Here is a 22,459-nt window from a genome sequence, read left to right on the forward strand (position 1 = left end):
GGCACTTGGGTAACTCAGTTGATTAAACATTTGCCTTTGGCTCATGTCATGATCCCAGGGTCCTGGGATGGAGACCAGCCTTGGACTCCCAGCTCAGCAGGGAATCTGCTTCTCCCTCTCCCTCTGTCTGCCACTCCCCCTGCGTGTGCTCTCTCTCTTTCTCTCTCTCATAAAAAATTAATAAATAAAATCATTAAAAAAAAAAAAAAAGCTTCCAGGCACTTGAGTGGCTCAGTTGGTTAAGCATCTGCCTTCGGCTCAGGTCATAATCCTGGAGTCCCCAGATCAAGTTCTGCATCGGGGTCCCTGCTCAGTGGGGAGTCTGCTTCTCCCTCTGCCCCTCACCTGGCTTGTGTTCTCTCTCTCTATCAAATAAGTAAGTAAGTAAATAAATAAATCTAAAAAAATAAAATTCTTCAAGGCATGAAAAATGCTTGAATCAATAACCTGCATAATAAGATATATTATTATATTAGGGTGGCTATACCTAGTCCCTTGTACATCCATTCTTTATGTTTTGGTCGTCTAGACTGACAGCATCCTCAGTGGCTACTATCTGCCCTGGGGCCTGGAATGCTGGGGCCCCATAGCCATGCCCACTGCATTCTGTGTGTTAGTCCTCTCTGACCGCTGCTCTTTGCCATAATTTTATCCACCCTCTTTTAATTAAGACGTTTCTCTGTCCTCTAATTTTTGGGGATCATATGATTCTTGTTGCTATCAGAGAGAACAATTCAGTAATGGATTCCTACTATGAGCCCTGGCCAACCAAGAACTACATGAGTGAGCAATGAGGTCAATGGGGACAGAGGAGCTGAGGATGTTGTATGTATTATGAGCACACCTGTGAAAGGCTCAACGTCCTCAAAACTAAAAACCCATCAGGGAGCAGGTGAGTGGCAACAAGGATACCTGTCAACGTATTCACTCTCATGATTCCAGAAGTGCCTGAGAAAATATTTTGCAGTACAAGGCAACATTTGCTGTGGACTGAGACCAGATAGGGCATGCAGAGACAGGATTGTCACAGACAGTTGCTGATTCCCAAAATATCTCAGAAGGTGAACACTCTCAAAGCAGGGAGAGGAGGTGAACAGTGAGTCAGCCAAGGGGAGGAACATGGGTCCCGGCTCAGATCAGCCATGAGGTTTGGTCTCACTCCCCCTGCTGTCACACTGTGGGGAGGGAACCCGCTCCCACCACCGTGGTTTGTTGAACAGTTGGAGTCATTACATCTTCTTCCTGGATATTCGGAACGTTCAGCTCCCAGACTAGGTCAGAGCTGGATGTGAGAAGCACTGATTATGGAGGGAAAGTCCTAGAAATGATACAGTGGAGGAGAGGAGAGAAGGGCAGGAGGGCTTCTGTCTGAACAGGAGGCATCTATCCCTGGGATATGTGGACTGGGGGTTCTTCTGTAATCCAAAGACTTTAGTTCTTTCTGTCAGGGACTTCTCTTCAGTTCTTCTCTGCAGATCACTTCCCTCTTATGCCATTCTCCATGATTTAGAAATGCAGAATCTCAGGCCCCTCTCCAGACTCAGAGGAATCCGAATCCAAATTTTACACGATTCCAGATGATTCATATGCACATTGAAGTGTGAGACTAACTGATCTAACACATGTAGGAAGGCCACACTTTGTTTTTGGTGACTCACTGCTTTTCACGTTTTAATCAATTCTGTTTTCCAATCAGCCTCTCCAGGACATGAACTCTCTGTTTTACCATTTTGTGCATTTTATGTCCAGAGTACTCTACACAGGGTTTCCCACTGAAGGTGGTAGGCATCTCCCTCTTCTCTGACTAGATCCAGATGCATTTTAATAAAAGCAAGATAATCTTCACAACTTCACAACTTCAGAGTCTTTAGCCCTGGTAATCAGTTGGAACCACCTAATGGCTACCTGTATTTTTAATGCAAGTTTTAAGGTATTATTAAGCAGTAATTGTATATTTATAGACTTTTAAGCTCAGGATAAATTACTTGTAGTACCTTTCCATGACACTAGCAGTGCTCAAAACATGAGCAAAAATATGAAATATCAGCAAAACTATGATAACAATTGTGTAACAATTAAAAACCCATTGGGAAGAAAGTGTTTAAATTCAGAAAGATATTGACTGTTTGATATATTAGGTTCCTAGGGCGGCCGTAACAAAGTAGCACAAATGAAGTGCTTCAATTAAAAGTTACTGTCTCACAGTTCTGGAGGCCAAAAGCTCCAGATCCAGAGGGTGGGGCCATGTTCCCTCTGAAGCCTGTAGGGGAATCTTTCCCTGCCTCCCCTGACTTCTAGTGGTTTGAGGGCAATTTTTGGCATTTCCTGGGTGCATCTGCAAACTGCAGACTCTGCCTCCAGCTTCCCGCGGTGTGCTCCTTGTCTCTACGTGGCTGTCCTATTGTAAGTGCACACCTCATACTGGACTAGGAGGCCACCTTCCGCCAGAAGAGCCTCATCTTAACTAATTGCATCTATGACAACCCTATTTGCAGATCAGGTCGCATTCTTGGGTCTTGAGGGCTACAGCTGCAACATATGTTCTTTGGGAGGATGCAATTTATCCCAGAATATTAGGGAAAAAGAATCCTTCCAAAATGTTTATAATTTTTAATATTTAAAAGAAGTATAGATTTGTATCGCATTAAAATGCAACCTAATTTAAAATAAACGTTATGTTAATTATTTTAAAAATTTGGGGAGGTTTATTTATTTACTTAAATAATCTCTGCACCTAACGTGGGGCTTAAACTCAGACCTTAAAATCAAGCATCCCACCCTCTTCCGACTGAGCCAGGCAGGCGCACCGTGAAACTTTAGAAATACTAAATGAGGGTTTCCTCTGTTCTTGGCTGTCAAGGAATATCGGAATTGTTCCTTTTTTCTGGAGGAAATGTGTTTTAGCTCAGGTTTTAGTTCTGATCCAGGCACATACAAATCCTTGCCTAATACAAAAGAACTGAAATCTGTTCTTTGTGGACCAGTTCCTCTCAAGACATTCATACATTTACTGCACTTCAGGACTCAAACAGGAATGGGAAGCAATTCAGACACTGAATCTCTGTGACTCTAAGGATGGTCAACATTTAGGCTGCCCTGAGAGCTCAGGTGTCTGGGCGTGGAATGCCAGCATTTGTACCCACACACTGTGAAACAAAAGTTTATGTCTTACTTCCTCATCTGGGTCTCTCACTGTGCTTACCATCACCATATTGTAGGAAGCAGTAGTACTCAGCCTTGTCCTCGGGCTGGGCCCCTGTGAGGGTCAGGACAGCCTTGCCCCCAAGGAGGGAGCCTGAGAATCGGGCAGGGGTCCAGGAATGTTTACTGTATGCATTATATATCAGTGTCCTAGGGGATTGGCCAGGCTTCTGCTGGAACCAAGCTGGATAGTGTAAATTGCTGACCGCTCCGTAGCTGGAGGCACATGTGAGAGAGACTGTCTCTCCTGGAGACACGGTGAGTGAGGGCTCCTGAGTCACCACAGCCTCAGAACTGGTCCCTGAAATGAAAACAGACCCATGTTAGGAAATGAAGAATAGGCAGAGGGATCCCTCCAAAAGCTGGCCTCTGAAATCTCCATGAACCTGGGCAGTGGGTGAGGAGGGGGAGGAGGAGGAGTGGAGTCCAGGTCATGGTGTGGACTTTCCAGAGGTCCCCTGGCCTTACAGCTGGTGCTTGTCTCTGGGATGTGTCCTTTTATCTCCTCCTGAGCTCCAGGGGTAAAGGGTGTGTTTGGTGGGGTATTATGCAAATATGAGCCACAGTGCCATTTAATTCTGGCTCCTAGGCCCATCTTGTAGCTCAAATCCAAAAAGAAGGGCTGGGGAAGTTAAGAGCTCGGAGTTTGTCCCCTGGGAGGAAGCAGCTGCAGTCACCTTTCACTCAGGCAGTGAGCAAGGATGCAAGGCGCAGTCAGGTGGAACCATTTCAGTTGGTTTCAGGCCTTGGCAGCTCTGAGCAGGTGCACAGCGCCCCCTGGTGACATCCTCAGGAGACTACTCACGGGGGTGGGAATTCAGCAGGCATGCAGCCCATTTGTGCTTTCAACAAATACATAATAAATAGGTGTTACCTACTCTTGAGTCTCTCCAGAGAGTTTTCTTTTTCAGTTTCATCTGTTGTATTTTAAGTTCTATAATTTCAGTTTGGTGTGTTTTAATGACTTGCATTTCAATTGCATATTTCTGTCTTTTCCATTTATTCCAAGACTGTAGCTGCTCCTCAGATGGATTTTCTCGTTGTTGCCTGAAAATATCTGTCCCATAATGTCAGCATGTGAGTGATCTCAGTGTTGGTGGCAGTCGATTCTCCTTTCTCACTCAAGGTTTGATTTTCCTGGTTTTTGACAAGACAAGTGATCATTTTTACTGGATCCTGGATATTTTTGGATATTTATCAAGTAATGCTCGGTACCCAATTACCTTCCTTGAATCATCAGGTGATCCTCCCCTTGAGGATCAGCAGGAGGTCAGGGGTTGTATGTCAGTTTCCCAGTGGCCCCAGGGAAAGTGGAGCGCTCACTCCCACAGTTTTGCTGCTGACTCTTTGCTGGAGAAAGTGTGGCAAGAGAGTCACCTCCCAGTGCCCAACGTGGAGGTGGGTGGTGTTGTGGGATAAGCTCTGAGCTGGGCCCTGCTGACCCCAGAGAGGGATGCCTAGGCCTGAATGGAGGTGCAGAGTTTGCTCAGCAAACTCACTGGGCTCTGTGCCCTCACTGACACCAGGGAGGGGAGGGGTCAAATGCTGGGCCAGCTTCCCTGCCTTCCAGCCCCTTTTTCAGTGTGTTCGTGCCAGGTGGGAGTCCAGGGTCTGCTCTTTACTGGCCCCATAGTCACTAGCAGGGGTATAGGAGTGCAGACCAGCTCTGCCTTATAGCACCCCATTCAGTCTTCCTGCTGAGGGATGGGCTTCAGATGCGCTTCCCGGGACCTGCCAAAATCATGGGTGGGAAGAACTGGAATGCTAAAGTAGCCCACTGGCCCTGCCTTGCCCAGGCTTGTTGATGCTCCCGTGTGATGGAGGCTCAGCTTTCCACTGAGACCAATGACACTACACAAGGTGGGCAATGGGACATTGCCCTTTTCTGCTAGGAGGAGAGGGACACTTAGGTGTCTGCTCAGCACTGCTGTGAGCCTTGCATGAGGGCATAGTTTGGGGATTCATTAGTGTGTGCAGATGGGTGATGGGCAGGTTTGTCGAAATATTTTCTCTGCTCAGGTCAACTCATACCCAGATCCTCTGGCCATGGGGGTTGGCATTTTTGGAGTTTTGGTGGATTTTATTTTCTTTTTCCCATTCTGGCCCTCTTCGTGATTCTTGGTTGGAGGCTCCTGCAGCATCCTGTCTTACATGTTGGGGAGGTGATAGAAGAGAAGAAGCCCAGGGAACTCACTGCTGTGTTTTCCTCAACTGTTGAGGTCTGTAGGAAGTCTTCCTTCTTCCTTCTACCTTCTGGAGTTCCTATACTTGTTTGTATTTTGTCCAGAAACTTTTTGTTTTAAATGAGAGAACCTGGTTGATTGGGAGCACTTCCTCTTGGTCAGAACTGGGAATCCTGGTGGTGCCTGCTCTGAATGGTTTCCTCCAGTGGTAGGATGGTGGAGTTCCTGCTTAGCTCGTGCTGTGGAGGTGATTTATCATGATTCCTAAGCTATAGAAATAAAAGATAGGTAATTTGAATATTATTTTTACATTGTTCTTTACAGAATAATAAAAAGAAAATGTATTACATGACCAAGTGTTGGGTGTGAAAAGTTTTATAGGCAGTGCTGGGACTCAGTACAGCATAAATGTTGAGCTTTGGTCTCTTAAACATGGAGGAGAAAACAGGATATATTTTTATTCTTTTTCTCCCCCATGTGTTTGTGTGTTGAATTTTTTATTCTGTAATAATTTTACGGTGACAGAAAAAATACAAAGATAGTACAGAGATCCCTATATACCTTTCACCCAGATTATTCTAATGATAACATCATGCATGACTATGACATATTTATGAAAACAAGAACTGAATAGTGATCCAATGATATTAAGGAAATTGCAGACTTTATCCCGATTTCACAAGTTTTTGCCACTAATGTCATTCTTTGCTCCTGGATCCGGTCCAAGTAACCACACTGCATTTATTCATCATGACATACGGAAATCCTCCAATGTGTAAGGTTTTCAATCTTTCTTTGTTTTCTTGACCTTGGGAATTTTGCCTAACTGCCCATCCCCAACATCACATCTGAAGGCTCAGGTACCCAGCAAGGGATCCAGGTGAGTGCTGTGCCTGAAGTTCTTCTTTGACCTGCATCTTCACACAGCATCTCACATCCTAGTGCTTTGTCCCTGGACACAGTGAACCTCAGCCAGCCCTGAGCACAGGAGCCTGGGAGGGGTAGGAGGGTCTCTGCTCTGACCCCCTGAATGGAAGAGGCCATGCTGTGGAGGGCTGTCCCCCTGCTGGGATGGTCCTCAGGCTCTGAGCAAGAAACCTAAAAAGGGTGGTTAGCTGTTTCAACAAACAAACAAACAAAATGCCAGCTCAACAGGCTCTGATTATTACAACTTGGACCACCAGGCAAAGTTTCTGTATTATCATGGGTTTTATGTTTGTTTTCCTTTCTCCTGAGTTCACATAGGTTGCATAAGAAGCTGGGAGGAAAGATATTGTGATCCAGAAGTTACTTCCAAGTACAGTCAGTGTGAATTCAAGTTATTTTAAATTGCAAGAGAATCAGCATCCACGGCCCCGAGCAGGCTGAGTTATTTGTCCCACTTCCCCATCTGTGTGTGTCCCTGTGACCACACTGCTGTGCCAGATCTGACAGTAATAATCGGTCCCCTTCTCAGCCTGCAGCCCCAAGATGAGCAGAGGCCCTGCATTGGCTGGGGCATCTTTGGATCCAGAGAAGTGGCTGGGGACACTGGAGCCCTGGTATTTATCTGAGTCTGAGGAGTAGTACAAGGGATACCAAGGAGGGCTCCCTGGCTTCTGCTGGTATCAGTTTTGTAGTAGCTCCCAACACTGATGTCCCTGCTCAGGGTACAGGCGAGTCTGGCTGTTGTTCCAGGAGGAACAGAGAGGGAGGGTGGCTGGGTCAGCACAGGCTGGGACAGGGAACCTGCAAACATAGACACTCACGGGTGATAGAGTAGAGACCAGGGTAAAGCTTCTCAGGATCTGAGCCACAGGGCCAGATACCAGCTGGAGGGCTTCCCTGTGTCCCTGAGGTCTGTCCCTACCTTTGCCGTGAGTGAGGAACATGAGGAGGACAGGAGTCCAGGCCATGGTGACAGAGACACTGGTGCCCACAGTGGGCCGGGCTACCCCAGGCCTCCTTCTCTCCCCCACCCTCTGCCATTGGAGGGGCTCTCCATGCAAATGGGTCCACCCAGTGACTGCCCAGCCCCTCCCTGAGCCCTGGTGCTGGGGCTCAGCTCACAGACACACTGAGGAGGATGGGGGTTGGCTTCAGCCCAGGGGAGAGCCCTGGGAGGATGCACCTGCTGAGACCACCCACAGGTCCCTGCTCAGGGGACTCTGCCAGGCCAGAGAGGACACAGCTGCTGAGTCCCCATCAGGGAGCACAGGATGCAGCCTCCAAGCACAGGCTTCTTTGCTTGAATGGTCCTCATTGAGCAGCTGTGGAGGGACCACAGGGCAGTTCCACAGCACCCCTTGCTGGTCACAGGTTACACACTCACCAAGGCCCTAAGCCCTCAAAGTCCAGTTGGTTTCTGCAGCTCACCAGGTCTGGGTCTATATTCACATCAGTGGTCTGATGCGTAGAAAGTGAGGCCCATGGTGCTGCCCATGAATACTGTTGCATGTTCCACTCTCAGAAGGAGTCCTGGCTTATGGGAGATGCAAACATTTACCTAAATTAAAACTTAAGTTGCTGGCAACCCAGAGAAGATAACTGCACCCATCATCTTCCTCCATTGGTCTGGGATTTAAAATATGCATGTTTTCAGTATTTTAAAACTCCTGTGCATTAAAGCAATGGGTTCCAACTACTCTCTCATGAATTGAGTTTTGTTTTAATCATCTATTTTTCAACTAATTTCATCATCTTACTAATTTACAAAGTAAAGGGAAAACAATGAATTTATTTTGATGAAGTACAATATCATTTTTTATTGTATAGATAGTGCTGTTGGTGTCTTGTCTAACCAAGTTTATACAAACTCTAGATCTTGAAGATTTTCTCCTGTGTTTTCTTCTATGCATATATAGCTTTATGTTATACAGTTATGTCTATGATCCTTTTAGTGCATTTTTTCATGAGGTGAGAATTTTAGGTGAGATTCATTTCCCCCTATGGATAGCCAATAGTTCTGTGGCTATTTCTCCAGGAGACTATCCTCCGTCCTCTGCAAGACTTTTGCAACTTTGTCAAAAGTACTTGTCCATACTTTCTTAGGTCGGTTTCTGGGTTTTCTGTTTTGTTCCATTGACCAATGTGTCTACCTTCCATCCATAACACTCTATCTTGTTGTGATAGGGGTTGAATTAGACTTTTACACAATTTGGGAAGAGTTGACGTCTTTACTATATTGAGTCTTCTCATCCATGAACAGAACATGCCTCTCCATTGTTTTAGTCCACTTCGGTTACATGTATCAGGATTTCAGCATCCATGGCTTGTACACATTTTGTTAAATATGCACCTAAAAATTTTGTCGTTGAGTGGTTTTAATGGTATTTTAAATCAGTTTTCACATGTTTATTGCTAGTCTATACACATTTAAATGATCTTTCTAGGGGTGCCTGGGTGGCTCAGTTGGTTAAGCGTCTGCCTTCAGCTCAGGTCATGATCTCCGGGTCCTGGGATCGGGCCCTGCGTTGGGCTCCCTGCTTAGTGGAGGGTCTGCTTCTCCCTCTCCCTCTGCCTTTCCCCTCCCCTTGTGCTCTCTCTCTCTCTCTCAAATGAATAATGAATAAATAAAATCTTTAAAAAATGATCTTTCTATGTTGATCTTGCATCATATGACTACACCTTCCTGAAATTACTAATTATTCCTCAAGTTCATATTTATATACCTATTTGTAGTTTTCCTTGTATTTTTCTGGTGGACCATTCTCACCCCTGAAAATAGGGACAATGTCTCTTGCTCTTTAGTCTTATGCCTCTCATTAATTTTCTTGCCTCATGGTTCTGTCTGGAGCATCCTGTCCTATGTAGAACAGCAGTGTTGAGATTGAACATCAATGCCTTGGTCCCGACCTGAGGACAGAGCTCTCAGTGATTCATCTTCATGTGTATTAGCTATCAGGACTTTATAGTTTTCTTTATCACACTGAGGCTGTGCTCCTCTAGTTTTCATTCTCTGAGAATTTTTATCCTATTCATTCAATCATTCACACTTATTATCATGAATAGGTTTTGAATTGTGTCATATGCTTTTTTCATATTGATTGATAAGATCATGGGACTTTTCTCCTTTAGCCTGTTAATACAGGAGATTACATTGATTGCTGTTTGAATATAAAACTGTCTGAATATAAAACCTTGCATCCCCACAATAAACCCCATTTGGTCATGGTATATACTCTTGTTATACTATACATAACTCAATTCTATTTTCTAATATTTTCTTTAGAATTTTTGGGCCTCTATTTGTGAGGGATATTCCATTTGTTTCTTTGTTTTGTGGCAGGAAGCTGTTGGTAACAGCTACCAACTGAAAAATTTAAAATCATTGTCTTAGCCAAATTCAGCATTTTGATCCACAAATGAGGAAGACCTAGTCATTTATTCAAGTTTTCTTTATTTCTTTTACAATGTTTTGTAGTTTTCCATGTATAAGACTTGCAGTTTTTCTAAAATATATCCTTAAGAATTTCATTATTATGGAATTATAAATGGCATTGTTTTTATTTTTTATTTTATTTTATTTTTTTAATATATTTTTTTAAAGACCTTCATTTATCTATTTGAGAGAGAGAGAGAGAGAGCACATGAGAGTGGGGAGGGTCAGAGGGAGAAGCAGACTCCCCGCCGAGCAGGGAGCCCGATGCGGGACTCGATCCCAGGACTCCAGGATCATGACCTGAGCCGAAGGCAGCCGCTTAACCAACTGAGCCACCCAGGCACCCCATTGTTTTTATTTTTAAATGTTGATGGCTTACTGCTTCTGTATAGAATACCATTCATCTCTGCATGTTGGTTTTGTAAGTGGAAGCCCAGATTGAAGCCCTTAGACTGGAAACATCTGTGAGCTGCCACCAGACCCAGAACTGGAATCAACACCGTTTGGCCTCTAACACCTCCTTTGAGTAATTTTTATTTCTGAGCAAGTAAATTTTGCCTTTGAAAACATGAACATGATGAGAATGTGTCATCATCTGTTTCCAGGAAAACAAAGGATCTGTTGAAGATCTGACAACTGAAGTCAACCCCTGAGCCACCTGACAGGTAATGTCACCAGACCCAGAGAGTGGAGGGGGATTTTGTCTCACTTCCCTGTGGGTCCAGAACATTGCATTATCTTGGCATATATGACAGTAATAGTCTCCTTGCCCTCATGCTGGAGTCCAGAAATGTCAGAATACCTGAACTGGTTGAAACATCTTTGGATCCAAAAAATGACAGGGAACCTGGCATCCCTGATGTGTATCTGACTCTGAGATGAATCTAGGAGATACTGGGGAGGGCTCCCTGGCTTCTCCTGGTGCCAGTATGCATATATATATATGCATACTGGCATATAAATATATATATTTACCATTAACGATGGACTTCTCAGAGTGTATGTGAGTCTGGCAGATTCTTCCAGGGATGCAGAGGAGGGTGTCTGAATCAGATACACAGGCTGGGAGAAGGAACCTGCAAACACAAACACTCACAGGTGATGGGGCAGGGATGGAGTTGAAGTTGTTTGGGTATCTTATCCAAAGAGGTTGACATAGGCTTGGGGGCTGCCCCAGATCACTGAATATGGTCCTCATCTGTGCAGTGAGAGGGGAACACAAGGAGGAGAAGCGTCCACAGCATGGCAGATACACACCTGCTGACACTCCACAGCAGGATCTGGGCTGCCTCAGGCATATGTCATCCCTTCGGTGGCCTCTGGGAGAAGGGGCTATTCCTCTACACTTGTTTCCCCTACTGGTGATCTGGTGATCTCTGCTCCACTCTGAAAGGAGTTGAGTTATGCACTCAGGTTTTAGACAGAGAGGGCTGGTGGGTGAGCCTCAGAGTTTGTCCCCTGGAGTGACTAGGGAAGAAATGGCTGCTGGGTCCTTCCACAGACCTGTGAACAGCCAGAGAGGACACACCTTCTGAGTTCCCACCAGCACACACAGGTACCTATAACCCAGCCCTGGGGAGTTTGGGTGATTTAAGGGAGATTACAAAGAAGTCACCCCCGTGCACACACTAAGGAAAGACCCACAGTGCCCCTTGCTGCCCACTGGCCAAACTTCAACCTCTCAGTGGATATAATGATAGGGGCACAGGCCTGAGAGCCTGGTCGCTGTGAGTCTTCCAATACCCATGGGCCAGAGTCCCTGCTCTGCCCTCAGGTAACTGATATTAATAAGCAGCCCTTCCCATTGTGGGAATTCCTAGAGTAGCAGAAGGGAGACATAATGGAAATATGACCCTGTACAGGGTGAGTGGGAATGCAGAGGGCTGGGAGCAATGGCCTGATCCCTCCTTCAGCAGGGCCATGTGAGGCGCCACTGGGGACCTGGTCTGAATGCAGGCAGCATGTCCTGCAGCAGGGCAATGAAAGCAACACCACTCCTGGAAAGGGGCAGGGTTCCAGATTAAGTAGCAGAGTGTGCAAATACTCACTAACATAGTAGCAGACACTCATGGTGGGAAAACAATTGCTACCAAGTGGCCCCTGTGTGGAAACAGCTGGACAATGAGGGTATTTGTGGATGGGTAGTAAGGAAGATATTTCTATATTGAAGAGATTGAAAGGTATGTATAATAATTTTATTGAGTGACCTACCATCAACTGCACATATTTAAAGTTTTCAACTGGATACATTTTGAGAGGTATAGAAACACATGAAGCTATCACCACAGTCAAGTTGATGATGTAGGGCTAAGGTCAGGCTGCCAGAGGATGGGCATCTTTGGCATGAACATTGTTTTGTGTTAAAAGCAATCACAACCCAATCAATCCAGGAAAAGCTCTTTACCACCCCTCCTCCTCCACCAGCTGCACATCTGTCAAGAACAAGCTATTAACAGAGATATTGCTTTACCTAAGAAACATATCTGCAACAGGGCAAGTTTTGTTTTCCAAACATCTCCTTTCACCTTCCTGCTGAGGGTCATCCTCTCCTTTGTATATCCAGACCCTACCCACCTTAACTCAGGATGTCAGATAAGCCTCATATTGCCTAACTATCTTTGGAAGTTTGTGTGTGTTTGTGTGTATTCCCCATCAGTATGAAACTAAATTTTTTTTTTTTTCTTGTTAATCTGTCCCATGTCAATCTGATTCTTGGTCCAGCTAGAAGGATCTTTAATGGTAGAGAAAATACTTCCTCCCCGACAGTTGGTGTATGGGCAGGACATGTCAACTGCTGGACATATTTCACCCTGTATGCTACAGCTGAAATCCTGGGACAGCTGACATAGAGCCAGTGGAATGTAAGTCTTCTTACCATGTCAGCCTCCCGGAATCTCTGTCTGTGGAATCTGATGGAGAGGGAGTGGTGAGAAGACTTTTCTCTTTTTCTTAATTTAGATTTCCAGGAGGAAATATTGTGGAATTAGTTCCTTGGGCTTAGTGACAGTTTGGTTGAATTTGCTAGATAACTCTTTGGTTATTGATCCATCTCCTCCCAGAGTTGGTCTTTGTTTTCCTTTGCCTGTGTCTGTATGTCATGTGTCCTGAAAAGGCATTACCATAGGACAGAAGGGAGACTTAGGCCTTAAAAGCCTTCATTTGGGGCTGGTCCCACAGACTGTTGAGTTCCATGTTCTCATCAGACCGGCGTCTGTTTAGACACACTCTGCTGTGGCTCACAGCCTGTTGCTAAGCGACTCCTTGGAAGCCAAAGCCGCAAAAGTGGTGGCAGAGGTCAAGCACTCACAAGCTGTTTGAGTGCTTGCCATATTAAGAAGTCCCTAGTGTTGGTATCAGTTGGTCCAGGAACAGGTTAGGTCGGCACTAGGTCATCTGTCAACCTCAAGAAAACTTCCGTGCAACAAGGAACACTGTAAAGCACCGCACAGTCCCCAACCACAGGGCACATCCCTCCTAAGTATTGGAGCGGCTCCAAGACCAAGGCTGAGCCAGAAGAAAAACAGGAGGGCGATTTTTCTTTTTCTTGTTCTCTGTCCTCAAGGGGCTAGTTTGTGACCAGTAGAACATCCTCTCTGGTGTCCATCGTCCAGAGGGTGCTCTTACTGGGGTGCACTGGGTGGTCAGTTAAACCGACTGGGGACCGCTCCCTTGCCCCGTCTCTGTCTGTCTGTCTGTCTCTATATCTCTGCCATGCCAGCTCTCAGGAGGGTTTGCCATAAGACCTTGCAGCCCATAGGAACCTTATCAACCTCAATATTCATCGCTTCTGTATTGCTTGCCTGGTGTCACAGTTTAGTGGGTCTGTGACTGGAGGCATATGAAGATTTTTTTGGAGACTGGAGATAGCATTATCACTACATTATCTTTACTGTGCAATGAAGACCTTTGCTTTCTTAGATTACCTTGGGAATAAACTTTTAGCTCCTGGGGGCTGCATGCCCTCTCTGGATTCCTCTTTTGACTTTGGTTAAGACATTAAAAGTCTTACTGGTTTGAGTCGCTATTAATAGATCCTACTTGTCAATGTGATGCTGGCAGGCTGGATCCAAGGATCCAGAGTGTGTTCCATAGGACCAGCCAAGAGGGTCTTTGCCTTTGAGAAGGGTGGAAATCAAACATGAGGCAGCAGGATATGGAAGGAGAGTTTATTGAAGATACAGAGAGAGCAGACAACAGACAGAGTGACTGTCTGGGAGACTCAGAAAGGAAAGGAGGAAGACTTGTCTTTTTGGGGTCTGGGTTTTTTTATGGAAGTTGGTGGTCTTGCGCATATGTCCTCTCATCCAGGAACTGGTTAGATCAAGGACAAGAACCCAGGTGTTATTCCTTAGAGCCAGGGGTCTTGGCATGGAGAGGCCTAGCACCTAGGTGGTCTGGAATGAGCATAGGATAGCTTCCTCTTATTTTTTCTCAGCTGGTCCTTCCACAGATGTTACCTATTCTAGAAAAATAATTAACCCCTTGTCCCTGACAAAGAGGACATATGGTATTTGCATTACAAGACATGTGAACAGTGGAGTCCAGGTGCAGGGCCTAGCAGTAATAGAAGCCTGATTAGAAGCAAAGGAAATAACCAACTTTATCTCTCATGATGTCCCTTTGATTTCCCTGTCTCAAATGGCCAGATAATGGATCTTTAATTTGGCTACATTTAAAAGCAAAATTTTCTTTACAGAGATCTCTCAATTGTCTTACTAGTAAAATGCTAAACTTAGGGGACTTCCTTGACGAGAAAAAAAAAAAGAAGAAGAAAGAAAGAAAAGAAGAAAGGAAGAAAGAAAGAAAGAAAGAAAGAAAGAAAGAAAGAAAAAAAGAAAGAAAGAAAGAAAGAAAGAAAAATAAAAGAAAGGAAGGAAGGAAAAGAAGGAAGGAAGGAAGGAAGGAAGGAAGGAAGGAAGGAAGGAAGGAAGGAAGGAAGGAAGAAAGAAAGGAAGGAAGAAAAAAAGAAAGGAAGAAAGAAAGAAAGACCAGAAATTAGACTTAAGACTGGAGTAAATGTTCACATCCAGTGTAAATTCCTTCTTAAGATCCAGCTTCTTCTGCCTGTTTTAATTCCCTTTCCCTACAAGATTTATAGGGAGTGTGTATCATATGACCTCACTGATATGAGGAATTCTTAATCTCAGGAAACAAACTGAGGGTTGCTGGAGTGGGGGGTGGGGTGGGAGGGATGGGGTGAATGGGTGATAGACACTGGGGAGGGTATGTGCTCTGGTAAGCGCTGTGAATTGTGCAAGACTGTTGAATCTCAGATCTGTACCTCTGAAACAAATAATACAATATATGTTAAAGGAGAAGAAGAAGAAGAAAGAAGAAGAAGAAGAAGAAGAAGAAGGAGAAGGAGAAGGAGAAGGAGAAGGAGAAGGAGAAGGAGAAGGAGAAGAAGATGGCAGGAGGGGAAGAATGAAGGGGGGGAATCGGAGGAGGAGACAAACCATGAGAGACGATGGACTCTGAAAAACAAACTGGGGGTTCTAGAGGGGAGGGGGGTGGGGGGATTGGTTAGCCTGGTGATGGATATTAAAGAAGGCACGTTCTGCATGGAGCACTGGGTGTTATGCACAAACAATGAATCATGGAACACTACATCAAAAACTGATGATGTAATGTATGGTGATTAACATAACAATTAAAAAAGATTTATAGGGAGCACTCAGTTCTAATCTCTATATTCCAAGTATACAAATTGCTCATGTAAATGCTAAAAGCCAGGAAATAAATTTAACAAAACTTTCAGAGACTGGGAATAAGACTCTTTGCTCCTACCTTTCAGGGCTCTGTAGTCAGGCTCTGCCAGCCTCGGACAATGCTATGCCAAGTCCTTTGATGGTGTATCTTAGGCCCCTTACCACAAAAGACTCCCCCACCCCCGTAAACAGCTGATCTTTTTAATTATAAAGTCTTTTTATATCTACTTTCAAAAGATCCTCCAAATTTAGAGAGTAATTAAAAAGGTTATTTGACTATTCACAGCTACCCCTTCACAGAGAAAACAGAGGACCCAAACTTCTCCCAGGCCCTCCTCCAAATGATCTGTGAAAGGCCAATATTTAGGGGCTAATACAAGCCAAGGTTAAATTGTGTACTCAGAAAATAGGCTTTTGTTAATGTACTTTATGCAGACATTTCAAAAGCATAAATCTTGTTTTTAAAATTTTTAATTGAATTCCCCCAGTTAATTAACATATAATGTATTGTTGGTTCAGAGGTATAGGCCTGTGATTCATCAGTCTTATATAATACCCAGTCTCATTATATCACATGCCCTTCTTAATGTCCATCACCCAGTTACCCACTCCCCCCACCTACCTCCCCTCCAGTAACCCTCAGTTTGTTTCCTATGATTAAGAATCTCTTATGGTTTGTGTCCCTTTCTGGTTTTGTCTTGTTATATTTTTTCCTTTCTTCCCCTATGATCCTCTGTTTTGTTTCTTAAATTCCTCATATCAGTATGATCATACGATAATTGTCTTTCTCTGATTGATTTATTTTGCTTAGCGTGATACCCTCTAGTTCCATCCACATCATTGCAAATGGCAAGATTCCATTTTTTTGATGGCTGTGTAAAATTCCATATACCATTAACATATCTCACATGTTCCCTATCCATTCATCTGTTTTAGGACATCTGGGCTCGTCCCATAGTTTGGCTATTGTGGACGTTGCTCCTCTAAACATTGGGGTGAAGGTACCCCTTCAGATCACTACATTTGTATCTTGGGGGAAAATACCCAATAGTGCAATTGCTGGGTTGTAAGGTAGCTCTATTTTCAACTTTTTGAGGACCCTTCATACTGTTTTCCAGAGTGACTGCACCAGCTTGCATTCCCACCAACAGTGTAGGAGGGTTCCCTTTTCTCTGCATCCACCCCAACATCTGTTGTTTACTGATTTGTTAATTTTAGCCATTCTGACTGGTGTAAGGTGGTATCTCATTGAGGTTTTGATTTGTATTTCCCTGATGCTGCGTGATGTTGAACATTTTTTCATGTGTCTGTTGGCCATTTGGATGTCTTCTTTGGAGAAATGTCTGTTCATGTCTTCTGCCCATTTCTTGATTGGATTATTTGTTCTTTAAGTGCTGAGTTTCATAAGTTCTTTATAGATCTTCGATACTAACCCTTTATGTGATATGTCATTTGCAAATATCTTCTCCCATTCTTTCAGTGTCTTTTGGCTTTGTCAACTATTTCCTTTTCTGTGCAAAAGCTTTTTATCTTGATGAAGTCCCAATAGTTCATTTTTGCCTTTGCTTGCCTTGCCTTTGAAGACATGTCTAGCAAGAAGTTGCTGCAGCCGAGGTCTAAGAGGTTGCTGCCTGTGTTGTCCTCTAGGATTTTGATGGACTCCTGTCTCACATTTAGGTCTTTCAATCATTTTGGTTCTATTTTTGTGTATGGTGTAAGGAAATGGTGTCTTTTTTTCCATTGGATATTCTTTCCTGCTTTGTCAAAGATTAGTTGACCATAGAGTTGAGGGTCCACTTCTGGGTATTCTATTCTGTTCCATTGATCTATGTGTTTTTGTGCCAGTACCATACTGTCTTGATGATTACAGCTTTCTAATAGAGCTTAAAGCCCAGAATTGTGATGTCACCAGTTTTGATTTTCTTTTTCAACATTCCTTTGGCTATTCAGGGTCTTTTCTGGTTCCATACAAATTTTAGAATTATTTGTTCCAGCTCTGTGACAAATTTGATGGTATTTTGATAAGGGTTGCCTTGAATGTGTGGATTGCTCTAGGTAGCATAGATATTTTAACAATATTTGTTCTTCCAATCCATGAGCATGGAACGTTTTTCCATTTCTTTGTGTCTTCCTCAATGTCTTTTATGAGTGTTCTGTAGTTTTCTGAGTACAGATCTTTTGCCTCTTTGGTTAGGTTTATTCCTAGGTATCTTATAGTTTGAGGTACAATTGTAAATGGGATCAACTCCTTAATTTCTCTTCTATCTCATTGTTAATGTATAGGAATGCAACTGATTTCTGTGCATTGATTTTCTATCCTGCCACTTTGCTGAATTCCTATATGAGTTCTAGCAGTCTTTTGGGTTATCTAGATAGAGTATCATGTCATCTGCAAAGAGTGAGAGTTTGACTTTTTCTTTGTTGATTCAGATGCCTTTTTTTTCTTTTTGTTGTGTGATTGCTGAGGCTAGGACTTCTAGTACTGTGTTGAACAGCAGTGGTGGTAGTGGACATCTCCACTGTGTTCCTTACCTTAGGGGAAAAGCTCTCAGTTTTTCCCCATTGAGAACGATATTTGCTGTGGGCTTTTCATATGTGGCTTTTATGATATTGAGGTATGTTCCCTGTATCTCTACACTGTGAAGGGTTTTAATCTCTTATATGGTGGTGTACTTTGTCAAATGCTTTTTCAGCATCAATTGAGAGGATCATATGGCTCTTTTCCTTTCTTTTATTTATGTATTGTATCACATTGATTAATTTACAGATCATGAACCAAACTTGAAGCCCAGGAATACATTCTACGTGGTCGTGGTGAATAATCTTTTTAATGTACTGTTGGATCCTATTGGCTAGTATTTTGTTGAGAATTTTTGCATCCATGTTCATCAGAGATATTGGTCTGTAATTCTCCTTTTTGGTGGTCTTTGTCTGGTTTTGAGATCAAGTAATGTTGGCCTCATAGAAAAAGTTTGGAAGTTTTCCTTACATTTCTATTTGAAATAGTTTCAGAAGAATAGGTATCAGTTCTTTAAATGTTTGGTTGAATTCCCCAGGGAAGCCATCCGGCACTGGGCTCTTGTTTTTGGGGAGATTTTTGATTACTGCTTCAATTTCCTTGCTGGTTATGGGTCTGTTCAGGTTTTCTATTTCTTCCTGTTTCAATTTTGGTCATTTATACGGCTCTAGGAATGCATCTATTTCTTCCTGATTGCCTAATTTCTTGGCATATAATTCCTCATAATATGTTCTTATAATTGTTTGTATGTCTTCGGTGTTGGTTGTGATCTCTCCTCTTTCATTCATGATTTTGTTGATTTGGGTCATTTCTCTTTTCTTTTTGATAAGTCTGGCCAGGGGTTTATCAGTGTTATTTATTCTTTCAAAGAACCAGCCCCTAGGTTCCTTGATCTGTTCTACTATTCTTTTGGTTTCTATTTCATTGATTTCTGCTCTGATCTTTATTATTTCTCTTCTCCTGCTGGGTTTAGGCTTTCTTTGCTGTTCTTTCTCCAGCTCCTTTAGGTGTAGGGTTAAGTTGTGTGTATGAGACCTTTCTTGTTTCTTGGGAAAGGCTTGCATAGCTATATACTTTCCTCTTAGGACTGCCTTTGCTGCATCCCAAAGATTTTGAAGAGTTGTGTTTTCATTTTCATTTGTTTCCATGAATTTTTTAAATTCTTCTTTAATTTCCTGGTTGACCCATTCATTCTTAGTAGGATGCTCTTTAACCTCCATGTATTTGAGTTCTTTTCAACTTTCCTCTTGTGATTGAGTTCTAGTTTCAAAGCATTGTGGTCCAAAAATATGCAGGGAATGATCCCAATCTTTTGGTACCAGTTGAGACCTGATTTGTGACCTAGGATGTGATCTATTCTGGAGAATGTTCCATGGGCACTAGAGAAGAATGTGTATTCTGTTGCTTTGGGATGGAATGTTCTGAATATATCTATGAAGTCCATTTGGTCCAGTGTGTCATTTAAAGCCTTTATTTCCTTGTTGATCTTTTGCTTAGATGATCTGTCCATTTTAGTGAGGGGAGTGTTGAATATTATTATTGTATTGTTGTCAATGCATTTCTTTGATTTTGTTATTAATTGGCTTATATTATTGGATGCTCACATGTTAGGGGCATAAATATTTACAATTGTTAGATCTTGTTGGGTAGACCCTTCAAGTATGATGTAGTGTCCTTCTGCATCTCTTATTATAGTCCTTGGTTTAAAATCTAATTTGTCTGATATAAGGATTGCCACCCCTGCTTTCTTTTGATGTCCATTAGCATGGTAAATTGTTTTCCACCCCCTCACTTTAAATCTGGACGTGTCTTTTGGTCTAAAATGAGTCTCTTGCAGGCAGCATATCGATGGGTCTTGTTTTTTTATCTAATTTGATACCCTGTGTCTTTTGATTGGGGCATTTACCCCACTTACATTCAGGGTAACTATTGAAAGATATGAATTTAGTGCTATTGTATTGCCTGTAAGGTGACTGTTACTGTATATTCTCTGTGTTCCTTTCTGGTCTATGTTACTTTTAGGTTCTTTTTGCTTAGAGGACCCCCTTCAATATTTCTTGTAGGGTTGGTTTGGTGCTGCAAATTCTTTTAGTTTTTGTTTGTCCTGGAAGCTTTTTATCTCCCTTCTATTTTCAGTGACAGCCTAGCTGGATATAGTATTCTTGGTGGCATGTTTTTCCTGTTTAGTGCTCTGAATATATCATACCAGTCCTTTCTGGCCTGCCAGGTCTCTGTGGATAAGTCTGCTACCACTCTAATCTTTCTACCATTGTAGGTTACAGACCTTTTGTCCCGAGCTGCTTTCAGGATTTTTCTTTGTCTGTGAGACTTGTAAGTTTTACTATTAGATGTTGGGATGTTGACCTATTTCTGTTGATTTAGATGGGAGGTTCTCAGGACCTCCCGGAGTTTCATGCCTGTTTCCTTCCCCAAATTAGGGAAGTTCTCTGCTATAATTTGCTCCAGTATACCTTCTGCCGCTCTCTCTCTTTCTTCTTCTTGTGGGATCCCAATTATTCTAATGTTGTTTCGTCTTATGGTGTCACTTATCTCTTGAATTCTCCCCTCATGATCCAGTAGTTGTTTATCTCTTGTTTTCTCAGCTTCTTTATTCTGCATCATTTGGTCTTCTTTGTCACTAATTCTCTCTTCTGCCTCATTTATCCTAGCAGTTAGAGCCTCCATTTTTTTATTGCACCTCATTAATAGCCTTTTTGATTTCAACTTGGTTAGATTTTAGTTCTTTTATTTCTCCAGAAAGGAATTCTTTAGTGTCTTCTATGCATTTTTTTCAAGCCCAGCTAATATCTTTATAATCGTCATTCTGAACTCTAGTTCCAACATCTTACTAATGTCTGTATTGATTAGGTCCCTGGCAGTCAGTACTGCCTCTTGTTCTCTTTTTTGAGGTGAGTTTTTCTCTCTTATCATTCTGTCCAGAGAAGAATAGATGAACGAGAGAACAAAATACTAAAATGACAACAACTACCCTAGAGAAATATACAGTAAAAAATCAGATGAGACCCAAATGGGGGTGGGGGGGAAGAGAGAGAGAATATAATCAGACAGGCGAGCAGAATAGAGCAATACACTGGATTCTGTGTGTATTTTCATCTGCTTTTTAGAAAACTAGATCCCAAAATTGTAAAGAAAGAAAACCTTATATATGTACAAACATTAAATACAAGGAAAGGATAGTATGTAGCTGTAAAAATGGAAATTAAAAGTGAAGAAAAAAGAGGGGCACCTGGGTGGCTCAGTCATTAAGCATCTGCCTTTGGCTTAGGTCATGATCCCAGGGTTCTGTGATCGAGCCCCACATTGGACTCCCTGCTCTGTGGGAAGCCTGCTTCTCCCTCTCCCACACCCCCTGCTTGTGTTCCCTCTCTCACTGCCTCTTTCTCTGTCAAAGAATAAATAAAATCCTTAAAAAAAAGTGAAGAAAAAAGAGAATAAAAAAAGAAAAACCAACAACAACAAAAAAAGGAAAGAATAAACAGACAGGTGAACAGAACAGAGCAATGCACTATCTCCTGAGTGTATTTTGGTCAGTTTGCTAGAAGAAACTGCATCTCAAAATTGTAAAGAAAGGAAAACATATATATACAAAAATTAAATTAAGTAAATTGAAAGGATAGAATGTAACTGTAAAGATGAAAATTTAAAAAATACTTTAACAAAACAAAAAACAAAAACAAAAAGAGAAAGGAAGAAGAAAAAGAAAAAAAAAAGGAAAAATGACAACAAAAAAGAGAATATGATCAGACAGGTAAGTAAAACAGAGCCATACAGTAGATTTTGTTTGTATTTTGGTCTGTTAGAAGAAACTGCACCCCAAAATTGTAAAGAAAACAAAACTTGCATGTGTGTGTGTGTATATATATATATGATTAAATATATTGAAGGGATAGAGTGTAACTGTAAAAATGAAAACTAAAAAATATTTAAAAAAGGAGTTGATAAAATAAGAAATTGGTTGAAAAGGGAACGAAAAAAATAAAGAATCATGGGGAAAAAGTTGTGATTTCTATGTGCTGTATTCCCCTAGCACTGGAGTTTTGCAGTTCTGTCTTGGCTGGATGTTCTTGCTGACCTTTTGGGGGAGGGGCCTGTTTCATCGATTCTCAAGGGTATTTGCCCTGGGTGGAATTGTACTGCCCTTGCCAGGGGCCAAGCTAAATAATCTGCTTCAGTTTGTTCTATGTGGTTTTGTTCCCTGGAGGCATTCCTTGCAGCTTTAGAGGATGAGAATGAAAATGGCGGCCTCCCAATCTCTGGCCCCAGATTTGAAAGCTCGGGGCCCCACTCTTCAGTGAGCCTTCAGAGAAAAGTAGTCAATCACTCCTGTCTCCCTGGTCTCCGGGTGCACTCCGTGCTCACCTGGCCTGTGATAGAGCATTTCTATCTCAGGCATGCAACCCAGTTTTGAGTCTTCAAACCCTTCAGATTCCTGTAACACATTCTTGTACTGCTCGTCCTGGGGGAGGAA

At 42.7% G+C, this 22,459-nt stretch overlaps 1 protein-coding gene and 1 gene segment (V, D, J or C); one reads left to right on the top strand and one right to left on the bottom strand.

Moving 5' to 3' along the window:
* Nucleotides 1–22,459, top strand: part of ZNF280B (zinc finger protein 280B) — an 89,178-nt gene that overhangs the window by 62,433 nt on the left and 4,286 nt on the right. Inside the window, exons 1-3 of one of the 4 annotated variants that reach the window (XR_004683490.1) lie at nt 703–892; nt 10,350–10,409; nt 15,058–15,089. The gene's annotated coding sequence lies outside the window, so the exon portion shown is untranslated. Of the gene's footprint in view, nt 1–702; nt 893–10,349; nt 10,410–15,057; nt 15,090–22,459 lie in introns of those variants that run through there. The other 3 variants (XR_004683489.1, XR_004683488.1, XR_004683487.1) reach the window with 3 other exon arrangements.
* LOC118026180 lies at nt 6,491–7,279 on the bottom strand. The segment is given in 2 exon segments: nt 6,491–7,112; nt 7,234–7,279. Coding segments are annotated over 2 exon segments (434 nt in total).

The sequence above is a fragment of the Mirounga leonina genome, unplaced genomic scaffold (assembly GCF_011800145.1).
Source record: "Mirounga leonina isolate KUSES-001 unplaced genomic scaffold, KU_Mleo_1.0 Mir_214, whole genome shotgun sequence".
Lineage (NCBI taxonomy): Eukaryota > Metazoa > Chordata > Mammalia > Carnivora > Phocidae > Mirounga > Mirounga leonina.